At 49.3% G+C, this 20379-nt stretch overlaps 4 protein-coding genes across 5 annotated transcripts in view; 3 read left to right on the top strand and 1 right to left on the bottom strand.

Annotated features, from left to right (window-relative positions):
* The window catches only part of myo1eb (myosin IEb), a 13299-nt gene extending 8270 nt beyond the window's left edge, over positions 1–5029 (top strand). Inside the window, exons 17-27 of the mRNA XM_076138868.1 lie at positions 57–262; positions 506–650; positions 935–1049; positions 1135–1304; positions 1824–1969; positions 2512–2658; positions 3071–3228; positions 3314–3388; positions 3464–3653; positions 3859–4034; positions 4590–5029. Coding sequence (XP_075994983.1) covers positions 57–262; positions 506–650; positions 935–1049; positions 1135–1304; positions 1824–1969; positions 2512–2658; positions 3071–3228; positions 3314–3388; positions 3464–3653; positions 3859–4034; positions 4590–4666 — 1605 coding nt within the window. The 3' untranslated portion in view covers positions 4667–5029. The remainder of the gene's footprint in view (positions 1–56; positions 263–505; positions 651–934; positions 1050–1134; positions 1305–1823; positions 1970–2511; positions 2659–3070; positions 3229–3313; positions 3389–3463; positions 3654–3858; positions 4035–4589) is intronic.
* A 788-nt stretch (positions 5030–5817) lies between these two features.
* Positions 5818–10007, top strand: prune (prune exopolyphosphatase). Its single transcript, XM_076138869.1, has 9 exons — positions 5818–5980; positions 6359–6466; positions 6592–6794; positions 7510–7694; positions 7781–7939; positions 8020–8111; positions 8488–8646; positions 8968–9058; positions 9332–10007. Exons 1-9 carry the CDS (start codon positions 5942–5944, stop codon positions 9574–9576), a joined length of 1281 nt encoding a protein of 426 aa, XP_075994984.1. The 5' UTR covers positions 5818–5941; the 3' UTR covers positions 9577–10007.
* Positions 10008–10504: 497 nt separating this feature from the next.
* On the top strand, positions 10505–15030 carry bnipl (BCL2 interacting protein like). The gene is made up of 10 exons (XM_076138872.1): positions 10505–10595; positions 11365–11433; positions 11517–11587; positions 11675–11914; positions 11987–12193; positions 12291–12393; positions 12830–12961; positions 13054–13140; positions 13245–13343; positions 13959–15030. Exons 1-10 carry the CDS (start codon positions 10546–10548, stop codon positions 13981–13983), a joined length of 1083 nt encoding a protein of 360 aa, XP_075994987.1. The 5' UTR covers positions 10505–10545; the 3' UTR covers positions 13984–15030.
* A 63-nt stretch (positions 15031–15093) lies between these two features.
* On the bottom strand, positions 15094–19441 carry polr3glb (RNA polymerase III subunit GL b). Of its 2 annotated transcripts, XM_076138880.1 has the most exons (9): positions 19306–19441; positions 18772–18914; positions 18499–18674; positions 18031–18160; positions 17849–17917; positions 17712–17768; positions 17329–17423; positions 16922–17041; positions 15094–15297 (listed from the first exon to the last, which is right to left on the bottom strand). In XM_076138880.1, the coding sequence occupies exons 3-9, from the start codon at positions 18622–18624 to the stop codon at positions 15211–15213; spliced, it is 684 nt and encodes a 227-aa protein (XP_075994995.1). In that variant the 5' UTR covers positions 18625–18674; positions 18772–18914; positions 19306–19441; the 3' UTR covers positions 15094–15210. The 2 variants fall into 2 exon arrangements, with proteins under 2 accessions (XP_075994995.1, XP_075994994.1); XM_076138879.1 differs by lacking the exon at positions 18772–18914.
* Positions 19442–20379: the final 938 nt, after the last annotated feature.

The following is a 20379-nucleotide window of genomic DNA, read 5'->3' as shown; positions in this document are numbered from 1 at the left end:
AGGTCCCACATTGAGATGATATGTGTTCATTAGCATAACAAGCTCCTCCCCCACAGAAACAAGCCAATACCCTGGTCCAGACTCTGATGAAGTGCACCCCTCACTACATCCGCTGCATCAAACCCAACGAGACCAAGCGTCCCCGAGACTGGGAGGAGAACCGGGTCAGACACCAGGTGGAGTACCTGGGCCTCCGCGAGAACATCCGAGTACGCCGAGCCGGCTATGCCTACAGACGGGTCTTCAGCAAGTTCCTGCAGAGGTCAAGGGTCACACATGGTCCCAACCAATTACAACCAATACTGATTAATAGATCAAAGACACTGACGGGGCAGACTGTGTGTGTGTGTGTGTGTTTGTGTGTGTGTGTGTGTGTGTGTGTGTGTGTGTGTGTGTGTGTGTGTGTGTGTGTGTGTGTGTGTGTGTGTGTGTGTGTGTGTGTGTGTGTGTGTGTGTGTGTGTGTGTGTGTGTGTGTGTGTGTGTGTGTGTGTGTGTGTTCTCCAGGTACGCCATCCTGACCAGGGAGACGTGGCCTCAGTGGACGGGGGATGAGCGTCAGGGTGTCCTGCATCTCCTCAACTCTGTAAACATGGATCAGGACCAGTTCCAGCTCGGCAAGACCAAAGTCTTCATCAAGGCTCCAGAGTCGGTATGAGACGCTCAGACCAGTGGACAGTCTGTCTATCTGTCTGTCCTCAGTCTGTCTGTCTGTCCGGGTCCCTCCAATGATTCCTCATCTCTGAGCCAGTGGAGAGGATCCAGGCTAGATTCATTTGACCCACATTGCTTTGTGTCCAGACTGAACATGATGAATCATTAACACCTCTAATCTCTGTAACCTTTGTTTTGTCTCTGTGAGTCCCTTGATCCTGTCCCAGCTGTCTCACGGGTCGTGTCCCAACGTGGCCTTGTTTTGTTTCTGTCTCGCTGCAGCTCTTCCTGTTGGAGGAGATGAGGGAGAGGAAGTATAACGGCTATGCACGGGTCATCCAGAAGGCCTGGAGGAAACACATCGCCGTGCGCAAGTATGTGAAGATGAGGGAGGAAGGTACGTCATCATGGTCATCACGTGTTAATGAGCACAGCAGCTTCCTGTCTGGTCGGCGACATCCTTTCTCTCTGTGTTCGTTTAGCGTCGGATGTCCTGCTGAACAAGAAGGAGCGCCGGAGGAACAGCCTCAACCGAAACTTTGTGGGCGACTACATCGGCACAGAGAACCATCCAGAAATCCGTCAGTTTGTGGGCCGCAGAGAGAGGATCGACTTCGCTGACGTGGTGGTGAAGTTTGACCGTCGATTCAGGGTAAAATAATATGATTATTAATACTGAAGAAATGTGTACATGTTAAAGGAAACAACCCTAATATGTAACATTGTTATGAACCTCAGAATGGAAAGGAAATGGATGAATAAGACTTCCAGGTTTCCTGAAACAAAGACCATAACACAGTCTGTCCACTGAGCGGCGCTGTAGCACAGAGTCAATGGAGGGAGATGAAGGTTCTCTTCATCACTCTGTCTTTGACCCAAAACTAACATCCCGTTGGTTGTACGGGCTGCGGGGTGGGAGGGCGTGTTCTGAGCGTGCCGCTCTGTCCGCCGGGCCGTGCCACAGATCTCTGTGAATCCAGATGAATGACTGCAGCTCTCTGAGATGCTGACTGCCTCACACAAACACAAACACTGTAAAAGTCCAGCTGAGTGTTTAAGCCCAAACATGAACACACAGGCGAGTCATCAGAGTCCAGCAGGTCCAAGTGTTCCACTCTGTTTAACATTTCATTCAGATTTCCAGATTCCATTCTGTCTCTCTCTACCACAGACGGTGAAGCGTGACCTCATCCTGACTCCTAAGTTCTTATACCTGATTGGTCGAGAGAAGGTGAAGCAGGGTCCAGATAAAGGTCAGATCCAGGAGGTTCTGAAGAGGAAGATTGAGATAACCAAGATTCAGTCTGTTTCACTAAGGTACAGAACCAGAACCATAGCTTCCTTGTTTCAACCAACATGGACGTGGTTCCATTCTGGTTCCAAGCATTCTGCCCAAATGAATTGGCTGAGATCCAGTAAAGGTGGTTCCCAGGGAGAACTGTTGGAAACCCTGACCCCTGACGACGTCGTACGTGATGTGATTCCAGTCAGGTGATTATTAACCCCTGCAATGCTGCCACCTGGTGGAGATGCAGGCCACAGATACTGAATGGTTCTGACTCTATAACCAGAGCAGAACCACAACACAAATCAGAATCTCCAGACTGCATCAAGTTGGCAGGAGTGTGTTGCTCTCCTGTGCAGGCTGCTGCTGAGCCAACCCACCATGACCTCTGACCTCAGGTCTGACTGCTTTCAGGCTCCGAACCAATTAGTTTTGGGTGGAAATGCTCAGAACATCAGAATGGAAACAGTTGCATGTTAATGAAAACAAGGTTCCAGAACTGGCACCAGAACCCAAACCAAAGCCTGAACCAGATCAGAAGCTAAACCTTTAAACACACTCATCTCTCTATCAGTACTTTTCAGGACGACATCTTCATCGTCCATGAGGAGGAGTATGACAGCGTCCTGCAGAGCATCTTTAAGACGGAGTTCCTCAGTCTGCTGGTCAAACGTTACAGCGAGAAAACGCAGAAGAAACTACCACTCAAATTCAACAACCTGTTAGTAACCTGCCTGAGAGACAGGCAGACTGCCTGCCTGCCTGTCTGTCTGTCTGTCTGTCTGTCTGTCTGTCTGTCTGTCTGCCTGTCTGTCTGTCTGTCTGTCTGTCTGTCTGTCTGTCTGTCTGTCTGCCTGCCTGTCTGTCTGTCTGCCTGCCTGTCTGTCTGTCTGTCTGTCTGTCTGTCTGTCTGCCTGCCTGTCTGCCTGCCTGCCTGCCTGCCTGCCTGTCTGTCTGTCTGTCTGTCTGCCTGTCTGTCTGTCTGTCTGTCTGCCTGCCTGTCTGTCTGCCTGCCTGCCTGTCTGTCTGTCTGCCTGTCTGTCTGCCTGTCTGCCTGCCTGTCTGCCTGCCTGCCTGCCTGCCTGCCTGCCTCTGTCTGTTTCTCTATCACCATGTCTTTCTCTCTCTCTCAGTCTGGAGTTTAAGGTGAAGAAGGGGGGCTGGGGTCCGTTCAGCTCTGGAGGATCCAGACAGATCCAGTTCCAGGTGGGTCACGGAGACGAGGCCGTGCTGAAGCCCAGTGGGAAGGTCCTGATGGTCAGCATTGGGCCGGGTCTGCCCAAAAACTCCAGTAGGTTCTGATTCCTGACACTTTGAATTCCTCCAGCACTTCCTGCACGGTCAACCTGACCTTCCTGTTTGTTGTTCATTTGTAGGACCGACCAGGAGAGACAATCGCAAGAGTCGCTACATGAGCCACCAGGCTCCGCCCACCAACCAGAACGCCACAGGTAGGGGAAAGGGTGATGGAACCTGCCAGAACAGGACGTTAGGAATCAGCATTTGTGATGTATTTCCTGTCCCAGCTCCTAGGGCCAGAGGGGGCGGAGCTCGGAGAGGAGACTCCTCCGTCTCCAGAGGTTCCCTCCTCCGGCAGCAGTCCAGCATGGAGCAGCCCAGTCTGCCTCGCTTCCAGAGCCAGCGCCGCCCAGACAACCAGCAGACTCCACACAATGACATGGGCTTCATGGGGGTCCCAGACCAGGGTGCTGCAGGGTAAGACCACTGAGACCAGTAAGACCAGTGTGATCCCAGCTCTGTTTAATCTGCTGACACAGATGAAAGGACATTCTGATTGGATGATGTCTGTGTTGTGTTGAAGAATCGAACATAAAAATGAACTCAATTTTCCATCAAAGGCTTTTCTGTCTTTTTCTGTCTTCTCACAAATCACATTGACTTCCTGTTTCCTGTTTCCCAGATTGCACCGCCGACTCTCCAAGGAGGTGAAGCCACTTCCTGGAGCGGGGCGACCCAAACCGGCTCCCAAACCCAAACCTCGCTCGCCGCAGTGCAAAGCGCTTTACGCCTACGACGCTCAGGACACAGACGAGCTCAGCTTCAACACCGACGACGTCATCGAAATACTGACTGAAGGTACTGAAGTGCTGTGATTGCTGCTGTGAGTCCTGGTACCTGTATCCTGGTACCTGTACCTGTATCAGGCACATTTCAAACTTAAAGAGCTTTACAATAAGGAACACAATGCACTTTTAAAATGGATTAAAATTAGGAAAGACGATTAGAAAACACACGTGACGTACAGTCTGACGTGTTCAGCTCAAATGTATTTCAAGTTTGGAAACATATGGACACAAGCAGCAGAGAGAGCGCCCCCTGCTGTATCACATGCATGTTAGAGACGATGGGTCCACAATGATTCAAATATATCATAAACTCATGAGTCTGGGGATTTCAGAGAGATGAAACGTCTTCAAGCCTTTACCAACACGTACAGCTGAGTGATGAACACATGTATGTACCTGAGTGATGATGTCACCACACATGGAGCATGTTCAGCCTAGAGGGACTCCACTCAGTTTCAGTTCCTCCCTGGACCTGATCCAGGGAGGAACTGAAGTATGAACTCTGAGTTTGTACTATGAAGGGCTGAGGAAATATGGTAACTACCTCTGACCTTTGTGTTGTCAGATGCATCAGGCTGGTGGTTCGGTCGTCTGCGGGGCCGGGAGGGGATGTTCCCTGGAAACTATGTGGAGAAGATCTAGACTGGCAAGGGTCAAAGGTCCGGACGACTGCTGCAGAGGGGTCACAGGTCACAGGGTTCAAGAAGAGGAAGCATTCTGTTGACATTCTCAATGATAAGAAATGTATATGTATGCATGGGAGCAGGGGGTCAAAGGTAAAGTTGTGGAGCTACTGCCTGGCAAGCGGAACACTTCAACCACTGCTGTGTGTCATTTTAGTCAGGAAAAGAGCTGAAAAATTGAAAAACATCTTTCATTGTTACAGGAGCGACGCTCTATTGTGTAAACATACATGTGATTTATAATGAATGATAACTTTGACCTGTGACCTGAAAGAGAACATGAATAAACATCTGACTTCTGACAAAAAGACATTCCATGAGAGCGAGAGAGAGAGAGAGAGTCTGGCTCGCCCTTGATGGAGACGTCACACCTGCTTTGGAGATTAGATTAGTAACAGTCAGTCATTTAGATGATGATCACAACTTCATTTAACGTCATTTCAGTGAGTCATCAAGTCAAGCAGTGGAGGGAAAGACCATCACAGGTGCACACACACACACACACACACACACACACACACACACACACAGTAACCTTTATGATTGACACGTCTCTTTCCTGTACACCCTAATCCCAACATTTATTGATAACAATCCTGCTGTTACATTTATTGATTGTAGATTAATATTTCAGTTATTTGGTGTTTATTGAATTTTGCTTGTTTTTAATGAAAATAACTTTTTTATTCTAATTTGCTACACTCAGTTAGTTATGCCTTCAAACAGATAAACACCTTTTATTGTGTGAATGCGTTCATTCAGGTTTAACTTAAATACAAATTCCACATAATTTAAACAGTATCAACAAACCCGTTGACCCCAGGGCCGTCACACATATTACCCACAATTCCAATCTCTGTCATGCCGCTTTCAAAGACCGCTGGACACCTGTGTTATAGACGTGTCTGTGTGTGTTCCTGACTAAACCACAAAACACGCGGTGAGATAAATGTTTTCTTTTCTTAAGCTTGAGCCTTCAAAAACCTTACGTTCGTGCATTGTTTTGCAAAGTTTCGCTGTGTTTGTGACTTCCTGTTTACAGAAGGGATGAACGCAGCACGAGCCTTTACCGGCTCCTGACGCGCACGGGGGGCGTGTCCGTTTACACGTGACAGACAGACTGGCAGCTGCTCTGCGCAGACTCAGTCCGGTAAAGCGTTTTGTGTGCGCGTGCGTCCGTCAGCTCGCGGCTTTGTCCATGTTTGTTACCGTTAGCCGCTAACAACGCAGGAACATGGAGGAGTTTCTGACGCGCTGCTGCCAAAGTGTGAAGGTAAGAGAGAGAGAGAGAGAGAGAGAGACACACACACACACACACACACACACACACACACACACACACACACACACACACACACAGCTGGTCAAAGCTCGAGCTGGTCAAAATAAGCATGGCTTCCGGTCAGACGCACCTTTCAGAATAAATCTTCCGGTCCCTTATTGTGAAGTGAAGCTACTTTAGCACAGTGACTTTAGGCTACAGGCTTTAAAGTAAGTTAAGCTCTAGCCACTCTACTCGCTCAGTCTTCCCTAAGGAGTCATTGGAGTAAAAACTGAACATTTGCTGGGCGTCATTTTGCTGCTTTACAACAAATTTAAAGTTTAAATCAGAGTAAAAGACAAAAATGTGTTCCTGCTTTTGTGTTTCCAGGACAATGCAGGTGGAGCAGGTGCAGGCGTCCATGTGGTCCTGGGGAACGAAGCCTGTGACCTGGACTCCATGGTGTCCTCGCTAGCCTACGCCTACTTCCTGTCCAAGGTAAGACAATATCAGTGGATTACATCGTCCTCAAGAAGCCCTGTACAACCAGACACGTCTAATCTCTCTCTGTCTCTCTCTCTCTCTCTCCCCCCTCTCTGAACCCCCCCCTCTCTCACCCTCAGACTCTACCCAGTGAGCCGCTGGTTCTGCCCGTGTTAAACATTTGCGGGTCGGACTTGGCGCTGCGTCCCGATAACCTCTTCTTGTTGCGTCAGACGGGTTTGTCCCCAGATGTTCTGCTTTTCAGAGATCAGCTGGACCTGCGGCGGCTGCAGCGAGCCGGCCGCCTGCGCCTCACCTTGGTCGACCACAACGTCCTGCCCAGGTAGCCGCACCTGTGGACCGGGTCAGAGTTCTGATCACAGTGACCAAACTGTCCCAATGTGCTGACTGGCTCACTTTACCACCACACTCTAACAGTACACACTCCCACAATGCATCTGGAGAATTAGTGTCACAGATCAGCATTGTTAAACTGACGTGACATAATGACATCACAGAATAATCAACCAATCAGAAAGACCTTTACAAACTAGAAGCTGTGAACTGAGCGCCGCCTCGCGCCCGTCTGCTGGCCGCCCGGCCTCTGCTGCACGTGGTAGACGACCTGCTGGATGTCTGCAGTGATCAGTCACGTGTTCATATGTGCGTGTTGCGTGTCACATGTTGGATGCTTTTATACAGAATCAGCTGTACATCAGTATGTACTAATAGATCATAGAAGAAGAAGAAGCCTCTGCTCAGTCAACATCAGCAAACAGATATAACACACACACACACACACACAGATTAGAAAGCTCACAGCCTTTGACAGCAGGAGCTCAAGGTCTCAGACACGCCCACTTCACCTGGTCCAGTAAAGGTCAGAGTGCGTCATGTGAGGAGGCAGTGAGTCAGCACATTGGGATGTGACCTCTGTGACCTGGATGACAGTGGTATCCATGGTAACCAGTGAAGGTGGATGATAAACATAAGTCAGCACACGTGTCACATGTCAGATAGCCACGCCTCCTCACCTGATCACAGCTCGTCTCCTGCAGTGCAGACAGCGACCTGGAGGAGGCGGTAGTGGAGGTGATCGACCATCACCGTATGGAGAGAGAGCCGTCGGTCTCCTGCCCGGTTACCATGGAGATGGTAGGATCATGCACTACCTTGGTAACGGAGCGCATCGTGCAGAAAGCTCCAGAACTCCTGGACCAACAGCTGGCACAGCTGCTCTACGGTAACACTGAGACAAGTGTGTGGCGCGCGTGTGTGTAAGCACCAGAGTTGGGTTGTGTGAGCTTGTGTGTGTGTGTGTGTGCGCAGGCACCATGCTGTTGGACTGCGTTGCCATGGCGCCTGCTGCAGGTAAAGTGACCCCTAAAGACAGCCAGTACGTGGCTGCACTGGAGGAGCGTTTCCCCGCCCTGCCACCGAGAGGCGCTCTGTTCCAGGCTCTGCAGAGTGCAAAGTTTGATGTCTCAGGTCAGTCAGTGTGGCAGTTTGAAATATTCAAGCTGTGTTTGGATGTGTTCATAGTACTGGCTGCACTTTTCTGTGGTCAGGGTTAAACACGGAGCAGATGCTGCTGAAGGACATGAAGGAGGTGACAGGAAGCTTCAACCTCGCTGTGTCTGTACTCTACATCACACTGGAGGTACTGAAGGACTACACAAGACTACACAAGACTACACAGGGCTGCACAAGACTACACAGGACTGCACAAGACTACACAGGGCTGCACAAGACTACACAGGACTGCACAAGACTACACAGGACTGCACAAGACTGCACAAGACTACACAGGGCTACATAGGACTACACAGGACTACACAGGGCTACTTCACAAACCTTAATATGATATTCTGATACGACTCAGTCTGAGCTGTTACAGCCTCTGACCACCAGAGGGTGCAGGTGTACCTGTGGGTGTGGTATTGCTGTGTTTTCTGGTTGAAATTGGATTGATTCTCCTATTGATTTTGTCCAAAGGCATTGTGGGAAATGTAGGAGTCACTAACTGTGTTCCTCAGGAGTTCCTACAGCGGGCGGAGCTAGAGGCGGAGCTTTGTGCCTTCTGTCAGAGGTTTGAATTGGACCTCCTGCTGCTCATGAGCATCAGCTTCACCGACAACAAAGAGCCAATCAGAGAGCTCGCTGTCTACAGCCACAGCGCCACCTGCAGGACGGAGGTATGCACTCCATTACTGCTGTCACTGCAGCCACAGCGCCCCCTGCAGGATGGAGACACACACTGTCACATGATCGGTCGCTTTCTCTTTGTTTGTCAGTTTTCAATGTTTGTAGCTTTTGTGTTGCTATGACAACTAGAGCCTTGTATCATTTATGCTGCTGAAGACATCCTTATGGAGTCACAGCCTGAATGTGACTCACAAACTCACTGTAAAGAAATCTAATATGAAGCAAACTGAAAACACAAGGAACAATGAAGTCAATGTGAACTCTCAGAACCATCATGAACCCTGAACCCCCCCCCCCCCATCTGTACCCAGGTGAGCCAGTACCTGGAGCAGGCCCGGCACCCCCCTCTCCAGCTCCGGCCCCTCAGCAGCCCCCATCCTCACATCAACGCATATCACCAAGGTACTAAGAGTGTGACTGAGTCTGAACCCAGAATCAGGAGAAGAAGAGAACAGCACACACACACACACACACACACACACACACACACACTCTCTGCTGTGCTTGATAAGCCATCACACATCCAGGTAACCTGACCGAGTGCAGTCTGACCTGTAGCTCCTCCCCCGATCACAGTGAAGCTTTGTTGTTTACAGGCTGATCCACACTTTGTTGCTTCTTAGTCCAGCGGTTTGGTTGATTTATTATCTGATCTCATAAAAATCTGTCTCCTAGGCAACACGTTGGCCTCTCGTAAGAAAGTCCTCCCCATCATCAAAGACTTTCTGAGGGAGCGGGGTGGAGACCGTCGCCAGGGAGACCAGGAGGAGGAGGAGGAGTCTCAGGTCCCGCCCACCCCAATGAACAGCCTGGTGGAGGGCTGTCCCCTGGACGACGGCCCCCCCGCCTTCAGCGCCGAGGCCCTGGAGGAGAAGTTCAGCAAGATGGCCGACCGGCGAGGTGCGGCTGGAAGAATGTGATAGGCTGCGGTCTGCACATGTGACCTGTCAATCACATCGCATCTGTATCCCTCAGAGGAGGAGCAGAAGGAAGGACGCGGATGACGGAGACGAAGGAGACGACAGAGACGCTTCAGGGCGTCGCACAGGGTCAGAGAGACTTTCACATTATGACATCACTTCCTGTCTAGACTGCAGTCAGACCATTTTCAATTCAATCAGACTAATGCTGATAAAAGAGTTCACATCTGAGGCTCATCATGACCTCCTGCTGACCTTTGACCCTGAATGACAATTAATTTTTTTAATGTGAATTTCTCCCTCATGTGGCCTGAAGTGTGTAAGCCTGAAGTGTGTAAGCCTGAAGTGTGTAAGCCTGAAGTGTGTAAGCCTGAAGTGTGTCAAGATCTGGACAGGAAACAGGAACATTAAAGCAGAGTTTGATGTCTGAATTGTTCTGTGAAGGAGATGTTTGTTCCTCTCAGACCTGGAGGAGGACCATACAGAGCAGCAGAGCTACAGAGCAGCAGAGCTACAGAGCTACAGAGCTACAGCTCAGTCCAGAGCAGATACACAGCAGAGGGGAGAAAGACGCTGAATGTTCTGAGGGTTCACATGTTGAACTGATGAGTTTGGTCGGGGGCAGTAGGACCCTGAGGATGCAACACTATGAAGCTGCTCTACCTCACCTGTCTGACAAGGTGACCATCAACCAATAGAGAGGAGGCACCACTGAAATGCAGCAGAACCTGTGTCGAGAGAGAGAGAGAGAGAGAGAGAGAGACTCTCTGACTGACTCTGACTGACTCTGACTGACTGACACTCCCACATCAACAATAGGAGTCTTACTCAAGAGGAAGAAGGAAGATGAAGCTGCGAGCAAGCAGACGGTGAAGTCACCAACACGTCCAGCGCCTCACTTCATGCTTCAGGATCACAGTGACATCACCTTCATGCTTCAGGATCACAGTGACATCACAGTGACATCACATGGACTGGAGCCCCCAGGCTGAGAGGACGGAGTCGTACGAGCAGCACAGGTAAGAACAGAACCACATGGGAGCTAAGATGGAAGCTGCTAACTGTGTTACACAACCTGTGTGTGTGTGTGTGTTCTGGTTTCCTGGAGCTCAAAAAGAGGAAGTGTTGGTGTTGGAGCTTATGCCTCCCAACAGGCAGGAAGTGATGTCTGTAAACTTCCTGTTTGCTGTGATTTCTTATTGTAACTCAAACCGTTCTGTCTCATGACGGTTTCATCTCAACTGGACAGAATCCTGAGGTTCTGTGTGTTCATTTCCCTTTCCTCTTGGATGTAGTTGCATGTCTCCGGCTGTAGGCGGAGTCAAGAGAGCAGACATCAGCTGGACTTTAGTCTCAGCTTGGTTTCTACAGCAAATTACATAAAGTAACACACAAGTCAATTGAGAAACAGGAAGTAAAGAACAATAAACTCATGTAGTGGGCGGAGCCTAACAACATCATCATCAACTCTGTGTGTGTGTGTGTGTGTGTGTGTGTGTGTGTGTGTGTGTGTGTGTGTGTGTGTGTGTGTGTGTGTGTGTGTGTGTGTGTGTGTGTGTGTGTGTGTGTGTGTGTGTGTGTGTGTGTGTGTGTGTGTGAGAGAGAGAGAGAGAGAGAGAGAGACCAGTCAGTCCAGTTTGGCTCATTGTACCAGATTTGATTGGAATGAAGAGCTGCCGGTGTCTCATCTGCTTGTAGCCACGGTAACAGCCTGAGTCACTGCAGCCTCTTAAAGGGACAGAGCCTGTAGCTGAGTCTGTGTGTGTGTGTGTGTGTGTGGCCCTGCAGGTCTCCTGTAGGAACCATGGACCAGGAGCTGGAGCTGAGGGAGGAGTGGCAGGATGACGGTTTCCCCAGGTGAGCACTGGATCAGGTCTCTGAAGGTCTCAGTCCGTCAGCATGAATGAATGACATTTTTGCGTGTCTTCTCTTTGATCCAGGCCGCTCCCAGAGGATTCTGGGAATCCAGAGGAAGAGGCTGAGGACCCGGCGGGCAGCGAGAAGCAAGCAGGTAAAACCTTGTACAGCTGAACACAGCCTGACCTCGACCTCACTCCCTCTCATTACCTTGTGCTCCTGGTCCGGCCTTCTTTCTTAGCTCCACCCACAAGCCTGGCCCTGTCAGGGACAGGGGGCGGGGTCAAGAAGCGTCTGGCGGCCCCCTCCCTCAGCCTGGCGCTGAGCGGAGGGCGGAGTGCTGACGGATACTCGGCTGCCGGACTGTCGGCCACGCCTGATGAGACGCTGTCCCTCGACATCAATCTGGAAGCTCTGGCGACGCCGTCTGACAGTGAAACAGGAAGTCTGCCAGACAACACGCACGAGTGGGAGTGGGAGGGTGAGACCCTTAGAGAGACACTGCTGGACTACTGAACCTAACCCTCAGCTGACCTTCTGACATCCTGTGCAGATGATCTCCCACAGATGGGGCGTAGCGGGGGCGCAGCTGTGGGAGCGGACAGCGGCGTAGGGGCGGAGCCTGCGCAGACTGGCCTGATGGAGCTGGACCAGGTGGACAGCAGGGGGCGACGCTGGAGAAAATTCAGCATCTGTGGACAGCAGCTGGAAGTCAACATGAGCGTGCTGGAGCCTTACCTCCACGTCCTGTCCCACGGAGGTCAGAGGTCACATTGCATTCTTTCCACCGGTGGAGCACAGGCGCCCAGGCTGTCCACGCCAATTAACTCCCGTGGGTGTGTCTGATTGGTTGTAAGGTTACTATGGAGATGGAATGAACGCCATCATTCTCTTCACTTCCTGCTACCTGCCAGAGAACACAGTGGAGGATTATGAGTACGTCATGGAGAACCTGTTCAGGTGTGTGTGTGTTCTCCGTCTGCTCCCAGGCATCCAGGAAGCTTTCACTGTAAATGTCTGCACTAACCCTGTGTGTCTGTGTGTGTCTGTGTCTGTGTCTTTGTGTGTGTGTGTGTGTGTGTGTCTCTGTCTGTGTCTCTCTCTCTGTGTGTGTGTGTGTCTGTGTGTGTCTGTGACTTTGTGTGTATGTGTCCTCGTGTGTGTGTGTGTGTCTGTCTGTGTCTCTCTCTCTGTGTGTGCATGTGTGTGTGTGTCTGTGTGTGTGTCTGTGTGTGTCTCTCTCTCTGTGTGTGCATGTGTGTGTGTGTCTGTGTGTGTGTGTGTGTGCGTGTGTGTGTGTGTCTGTGTGTGTGTCTGTCTGTGTGTGTGTATCTCTGTGTGTGTGTGTGTGTCTGTGTTTCTGTGTGTGTGTGTGTATCTCTGTGTGTGTGTGTAGGTACATTGTGGGCACGTTGGACCTGATGGTCTCTGAAGGTTACCTGCTGGTTTATCTCTGTGCCATGGCTCCAAAAAACAAACTGCCTACAATCAAGTGGCTGCACCAATGTTACACATCCATCGACAGGAGGTACACACACACACACACACACACACACACACCACCACTCACCCTGAATCTTTCACCCTTCCTCTTGTGTACACACATTTGTGTTGTTGCAGGTTGAAGAAGGAGCTCAGGGGGCTGCTGGTGGTCCATCCTGCCTGGTACATCAAAGCCCTCATCACTGTGATCAAACCCTTCATCAGGTGTGTAACACACACACACACACACACACCACTGTGATCAAACCATGCCTGTTGTTTTGAAATCAACAAAGTCATCAGCTCTGTTGACCTTTGACCTTCCACAGTGAGAAGTTCAGAAGAAAGATTCGTTTCATCCAAACTCTGAAGGATCTGTCAGAGGTCATCCCCACAGAGCAACTACAGATCCCTGACTGCATCAGCCAGTAAGACTCTACTGACACTCTACTGACACTCTACTGTCCCTCTGTCACTCTACTGTCACTCTACTGTCCCTCTACTGTCCCTCTACTGACACTCTATTGACACTCTGTCACTCTACTGACCCTCTACTGTCACTCTACTGTCCCTCTGTCACTCTCCTGTCACTCTACTGTCCCTCTGTCACTCTACTGTCACTCTACTGTCACTCTACTGTCCCTCTACTGACACTCCACTGACACTCTGTCACTCTACTGACCCTCTACTGTCACTCTACTGTCCCTCTGTCACTCTACTGTCCCTCTACTGTCACTCTACTGTCCCTCTACTGACACTCTACTGACACTCTACTGTCCCTCTGTCACTCTACTGTCACTCTACTGTCCCTCTACTGACACTCTGTCACTCTACGGTCGCTCTACTGTCACTCTACTGTCGCTCTACTGACACTCTACTGACACTCTGTCACTCTACGGTCGCTCTACTGTCACTCTACTCTACTGTCGCTCTACTTTTCCTGTTTCCTGTCTGCCTGCCAGAGTTTCTTCTGAACTCTGTTGTTGTTTTATTATTGACATCAGATGAGTGACAGCTGACTCACTTCCTGTCTGTGGCTGCAGGTTTGACCAGAAGCTGAACAGATGATGAGCGGTGAGTCAGCTGGATGCACAGAGGTTAAAGGTCAGGTCCAAAGAACCCAGAGATCCAGGATCCTGCTGACTCCTGCTGAGAATAGAGCCTGGAGTTCTGTTCTGTTTCATCTATGAACTTTACTTCTGTCATGTTAAAGGGGCTGTAGAATATTTTACTTACAAAATAAATTATTAAATACAAATGTTCAATAAAGATAAAGGTTAAATCTACATAAACATTTATTACTGCGTCCATAGCAACAATATCAGCTCATTGATCAGCAACCGGTGATGTGTTTCTGTAAAATCACTTCAGAAGCAAGAAACTGATTGATTATTTCTATGATCTTTTACATCCAAATATGAAATATGTTGACCTCTGTCTGTTTTCATGGATCTACAGGATAGAGAGTTGTTTTGGTGTCACGTGATCGTGATGAACCATCACATCTCTGCTTTTGCAGTAAGAGTATAAATATACTATGTCATATACAACAGGACCAAAGCTGCTGCTTCCTGCTGTGACAGGAAGTGCACCTGTGACCTTTGCTGAAAGTGTCTGTGTATCTGTAGCATCCTCTGTAGCAGCCTCTGTAGTATCCTCTGTAGCATCCTCTGTAGCAGCCTCTGTAGTATCCTCTTTAGCATCCTCTGTAGCAGCCTCTGTAGTATCCTCTGTAGTATCCTCTAGTATCCTCTGTACTGTACTGTGTCTCTTGGTGGAAGTACTACTTGTTATCTGAGGGTAGCATTGGTTTACGTAAAGAAAAAGCTCAAGCTCTTCCAGATCCTGCTGTCAGATTCCGGCTCCAGGTCTTTCTACAGCAGCGGGGACTGTGTGCGGCCTGTTGATACAGCTACAGGTCAGAGAGGTCAGAGGTCGTAATAACATGGATGTGTGTTTGAAATGAAAGAACGAAAGGCCATGGGAGCTGGCATTATTTTTTTAGGGCTAAGTTGTTTTTGAAAGCGTTTCCCTACAGAGGAGAGGTGTGATGAACTTGACCCCAGGGGTCAAAGGTCAGACTCCACGGGACCCTGGACCCGGGCCTTGTTTGTGTAAACTGGCGTGAAGAAGTGGAGGTTTGGGTCGGACCCCTTCACTTAAAAGGAGCCACCACAGAACGATCAAAGCTTTTATTGGAACGTGAATATAAAAGCTACAAACATGGAAAAGGTAAAAAAGTTATTCAAATCATTAAAAACATACAGTCAAGTTAACGCAGCAGAATGTTTGTTTTCAGTAAACGGCCTCGTCCATGTGCTCGTCACTGTCTCCTCCAAAGTCCTCTCCGTTGTCAAAGTAGGACATGATGTAATCCGTCTCCTGGAAACAAACACACAACTCCACTCACACACAGCTTCAAACAGAACGCTGGAGGAAGAGGACAACAACACAACACAGCTGAGGGACTCATTCCATCTGTCTGTCTGCCTGCCTCTCTCTCTGTGTCTGTCTGTCTGTCTCTCACTCTCTGTGTCTGTCTGTCTGCCTCTCACTCTCTGTGTCTGTCTGTCTGTCTGCCTCTCACTCTCTGTGTCTGTCTGTCTGTCTCTCACTCTGTGTCTGTCTTCCTCTCACTCACTGTGTCTGTCTGCCTCTCACTCTCTGTGTCTGTCTGTCTGCCTCTCACTCTCTGTGTCTGTCTGTCTGTCTCTCACTCTCTGTGTCTGTCTGTCTGCCTCTCACTCTCTGTGTCTGTCTGTCTCTCACTCTGTGTCTGTCTGTCTGTCTCTCACTCTGTGTCTGTCTGTCTGCCTCTCACTCTCTGTGTCTGTCTGTCTCCCACTCTGTGTCTGTCTGTCTGCCTCTCACTCTCTGTGTCTGTCTGTCTCTCACTCTGTGTCTGTCTGTCTGTCTCTCACTCTGTGTCTGTCTGTCTGTCTCTCACTCTGTGTCTGTCTGTCTGCCTCTCACTCTCTGTGTCTGTCTGTCTCTCACTCTCTGTGTCTGTCTGTCTGCCTCTCACTCTCTGTGTCTGTCTGTCTGTCTCTCACTCTCTGTGTCTGTCTGCCTCTCACTCTCTGTGTCTGTCTCTCACTCTGTGTCTGTCTGTCTGCCTCTCACTCTCTGTGTCTGTCTCTCACTCTCTGTGTCTGTCTGTCTGTCTCTCACTCTCTGTGTCTGTCTGTCTGCCTCTCACTCACTGTCTGTCTGTCTTCCTCTCACTCACTGTGTCTGTCTGTCTCTCACTCTGTGTCTGTCTGTCTGCCTCTCACTCTCTGTGTCTGTCTGTCTGCCTCTCACTCTCTGTGTCTGTCTGCCTCTCACTCTCTGTGTCTGTCTGTCTGCCTCTCACTCTCTGTGTCTGTCTGTCTCACTCTCTGTGTCTGTCTGTCTGCCTCTCACTCTCTGTGTCTGTCTGTCTACCTCTCACTCTCTGTGTCTGTCTGCCTCTCACTCTCTGTGTCTGTCTGTCTGCCTCTCACTCTCTGTGTCTGTCTGTCTGCCTCTCACTCTCTGTGTCTGTCTGTCTCTCACTCTGTGTCTGTCTGTCTGCCTCTCACTCTCTGTGTCTGTCTGTCTGTCTCTCACTCTCTGTGTCTGTCTGTCTGCCTCTCACTCTCTGTGTCTGTCTGTCTACCTCTCACTCTCTGTGTCTGTCTGTCTGCCTCTCACTCTCTGTGTCTGTCTGTCTGCCTCTCACTCTCTGTGTCTGTCTGTCTGCCTCTCACTCTCTGTGTCTGTCTGTCTGCCTCTCACTCTCTGTGTCTGTCTGTCTGCCTCTCACTCTCTGTGTCTGTCTGTCTGCCTCTCACTCTCTGTGTCTGTCTGTCTGCCTCTCACTCTCTGTGTCTGTCTGTCTGTCTCTCACTCTCTTCACTGCCATCAGTCCAGGTTTGTATTAAATGATCCACATTTGGTTGATAACTTCATCATAGAGAAGAGATGAACATCTTCTCATGTCTGGTTGTCCACTGTCATCTGTTCTGATGTCTTGACACCTCACCTCCTCAAACTCTTCCTCATCATACTCCTCCTCTCCCTCTGCCTCCTCTTCCTCCTTCTTCTTCTTCTCTTCTTCCTCATCTTCCTCTGAGCTCTCCTGGGCCTCCTTCTTCTCCAGAGTCTGAAGCAGCAAAGACAAAGATGTGTTTGTGTGTTAGCAATGACACATGAAGCAGAACAACCCATAAACTGTCCTGAGACAAATGTCCTTAAGGCTGCAGAGACAAACTGTCTGTCCCTGTGGGTCTCGAAGACAGACCGTCTGTCTCACCTTCTTTACATGAGGGCAGCTTTTACTCTAAACATTTTCGTTCTTTTTCATTTGATTCTTTGGAGATCTGAATTGATGATGTCATTCATGTATTGTGTCATTTGTTCCAGATATTTGGGAGGAATGAGGTTGATCACCTCCAGTTTGAGGAGGACCTCCTTCTTCTCTCCTCTCAGTTTGTGTTTCTGAGCAGAAGGAACTTTGCTGGAGTGACCATCAGCCAACGAAACACCTGAAACATGAAGAAACCCAAACCTTTACAGAGGCAAGGACAGAATTTGAGCATTAAATCCTCCTAAAGTCTCAATAAAGATCAACCACATGGACTGAAGTCGCTCATTTCAGAGAATGAGCTGTAAACTAAGCGTCAGTGCTGCAAGTTAACTGATCAGAAACCACAGACAGGTGAGAGAAAGACCGTGGGAACCCCATAGGGCTGCTGAACGCCTTCAGTATGGACTTGGATCCGATCTTGACCCACATCCTAGCGTGTGAGGAAAAACCCTGCAGGTGGACTTACTGGGCCTGTGGGGGGTCCTCACGTGGACTCTGAGCTCTTTGGGAAGTTTCCTCCAGTCTGAAACAAAATCAACACAATGAAGACTCTAGAGTAAAGAGTTCAGTGGACGTGGTCTGGATCAGAACCCCGGATCTCACCTGGTTTCCAGTCCATGGAGCTTTCTGCCGGGTCGCTGCTGTGGTACTTATCAGAGTAACGCTCCACATCTGCACAGCACAACAAAGGAGAGTACACTTAGGGTTAAATGTTCATCAGTTACACAACATGGACGCGTTTCTAACTGCAGACTAAAGGTCTGAGGGTCTAAACCAGCACGGACCTCTGTGAGGAGCTGCAGGCTGAATGAAGAACGGCAAACTCCTCATCGCTCCTCTGAACTCCTGCTTCAGAGCCAACATGTAGTCTACCTCCTCACCTGCTGCCAGGGGGAGGGGCTTCTGCTCCATGGACTGAGAGAGAGAGAGAGAGAGAGAGAGAGAGAGAGAGAGAGAGAGAGAGAGAGAGAGAGAGAGAGAGAGAGAGAGAGAGAGAGAGAGAGAGAGAGAGAGAGAGAGAGAGAGAGAGAGAGAGAGAGAGAGAGAGAGAGAGAGAGAGAGAGAGAGAGAGAGAGAGAGAGAGAGAGAGACAGAGACAGAGACAGAGAGAGAGAGATTACAGCCTTCACCTTGTCTCTGTCCTTTCAGTGAAGACTTCAGCCTAACAGTCTCTCTTATTGATGAAATGCTGAATGTGATGTACATGTCTGTGTGTCTGTGTGCCTGTCTCTCTCTCGGGCTGCCCTCCTTACAGGAAACAGAGGAGTTGGTTGAAGGATGGACGGAGGTAAAGTGTCTCCTCTGTTGATGCCGACCGCCTCCACACAGAAGCTCATCATCCTGCGGCCCCGCCCTCGGCCCCGCCCCAAAGTTGCCATAGCGTCTCAGGTCAAAGCCTGGGTGGATGCAGGTCTGTTCTGATTGGCTCCTGACAGAGACACAAAGTTAAAGCAATATTCCAGCGGACACATCTGGTAAATGAACTTCATCAAAGTTACAGTTACACAACACTTTAACCCAACAACCTGGGAGGAAATGGAATCCAAAGTGTGTGTGTGTGTTTGGACAAAGCTGTTCAGGTGTTTGTTGAACAGATGTGCAGTCGTTCTGTTCAAGCATCTGTCAGCATCATGTTCCCTCTGTGTCCATGTGAGGCTCCCTGTCTCTGCTGCTTGGTCAGAGAGCATAGATATATACTCATATACCATATATATGACGTCATCATACGCAGTATATGCATGCAAGGTGAATGAAGATGGAGTTTGATCTTCTAAAAGGATGCAGCGTTCACGAGGAGGCTTCCGTTCCCCTCCATCATCAGAAACATGACAGACTGTCAGCTTCACCTGATCTGGGTCACGTGATAACAACAAAGCTCAACCTCATCAATCTAGCAGAGGAAACAGATGCAGAACTGCTGTGCTAACTGAGTTTAGACTCACAAACACCAAAGCCAAACGAACGAGCACATCCGGGCTACAGGCGCAGATAAACCCGAAAGAAGAAGCTGGGTTAGGGTTAGCACGGTGGTTAGCACGATGAGCTAGCTGCGAGTTTACCCGCTCTTTGTTTGTTTGTCAGCCTCGGTTGTTATCCACCATCTTCTCGTCTCATTTTAGAGTTCCAATCTGCTTTATAAGTTTTTACACAAACTGACGCGCCATCACGGCTTCTTTCTTCTTCGTGAGTGTTACAGCATCGGTTGGTTCAGAGCGATGCGCCCCCTGCTGGCGGGAGTAACTCATGCTCTGTCCACAACAACAAGACAAAGTGCGTCACAGCTGAGCAGATGTTGTGTAGTTACCATTTTATATGTTCAAGTAAGTCATGTTTAACTGAACAACTACTGGCTGCACTGCTAAGTGAAGACAATAGTGATTTATAAGATAAGATACAACCTTATTATCTCGAGGAAATTACTGTGCAACAGTTACAGCACAGTGGAGAATGAAACCAAAGAATCAAAAGGGAGGGAGAGTTTTACAATTGTTCACGATGCTATGCAGCTCCGACACCATAGCCTTACGCATCAAGTCCACATGTGTGTCACATTTCATGGTCCCATCCCTCTCTGTGTATGAAGAACATCCCCACGGTCTCTCATGCTCACTGTCAAACCAAATGCTTCATTAAAAAACAAACAAACACGATGGTCACTATCAGGTTCTGATCAAACATGATGATGTAGCTTCCCCCTGTGCACGGCTGTGGCCGTACTCTGGTTCTGCACTGGATCTTCACCTTCAGTGTATCCACACGTATGTAGGACTGTGAACACTGTTTATCCTGCTTCATGCATACATGACTCTTAGTCCATGTTGTGTCCAATCAGAGGCCAGGGGACATTAAGATCAGATCAGATCAAAGTTAAACATCAACATGCCCTCACAGGTGTTTCACTGATGATGAAAGTCTTTTCTTAACTTTGTAGATCCTTTATTTCACCCAAGAAAGGAAATCCTCAATTTGCTCTTCGCTGCCTGTCTGCCTCCAGGTAAGCAACACTGATATGTTGGAAACGAAACATGATTGTGATTATCATTAATAATCGGAACGTAAACAAAGCGTAAACGGAGCCCATTGATCGTCCAGGTTGATGCTCTTGTTGTGCCTTCACGCCTCCATATAAGGTT

The sequence above is a fragment of the Genypterus blacodes genome, unplaced genomic scaffold (genome assembly GCF_046128005.1).
Source record: "Genypterus blacodes isolate CSIRO-AG114 ecotype Tasmania unplaced genomic scaffold, CSIRO-AGI_Gbla_v1 ptg000414l_1, whole genome shotgun sequence".
In the NCBI taxonomy this organism is placed as follows: domain Eukaryota; kingdom Metazoa; phylum Chordata; class Actinopteri; order Ophidiiformes; family Ophidiidae; genus Genypterus; species Genypterus blacodes.
This window is presented reverse-complemented; position numbering and strand designations above follow the sequence as displayed.

Excerpts from the sequence above, each read along its gene's own strand:
- polr3glb (XM_076138880.1), bottom strand. The coding sequence starts at position 18,624 with ATGGCAACTTTGGGGCGGGGCCGAGGGCGGGGCCGCAGGATGATGAGC. Across the intron at positions 17,918-18,030 it reads GCCTGCAGCTCCTCACAGAG|ATGTGGAGCGTTACTCTGAT; the intron begins GTCCGTGCTGGT and ends TGTGCTGTGCAG. Across the intron at positions 17,042-17,328 it reads AGGTCCTCCTCAAACTGGAG|ACTCTGGAGAAGAAGGAGGC; the intron begins GTGATCAACCTC and ends TTGCTGCTTCAG.
- bnipl (XM_076138872.1), top strand. The coding sequence starts at position 10,546 with ATGGACTGGAGCCCCCAGGCTGAGAGGACGGAGTCGTACGAGCAGCAC. Across the intron at positions 12,394-12,829 it reads GTCATGGAGAACCTGTTCAG|GTACATTGTGGGCACGTTGG; the intron begins GTGTGTGTGTGT and ends GTGTGTGTGTAG. Across the intron at positions 12,962-13,053 it reads TACACATCCATCGACAGGAG|GTTGAAGAAGGAGCTCAGGG; the intron begins GTACACACACAC and ends GTGTTGTTGCAG.
- prune (XM_076138869.1), top strand. The coding sequence starts at position 5,942 with ATGGAGGAGTTTCTGACGCGCTGCTGCCAAAGTGTGAAG. Across the intron at positions 7,695-7,780 it reads GCTGGCACAGCTGCTCTACG|GCACCATGCTGTTGGACTGC; the intron begins GTAACACTGAGA and ends GTGTGTGCGCAG. Across the intron at positions 8,112-8,487 it reads TACTCTACATCACACTGGAG|GAGTTCCTACAGCGGGCGGA; the intron begins GTACTGAAGGAC and ends TGTGTTCCTCAG.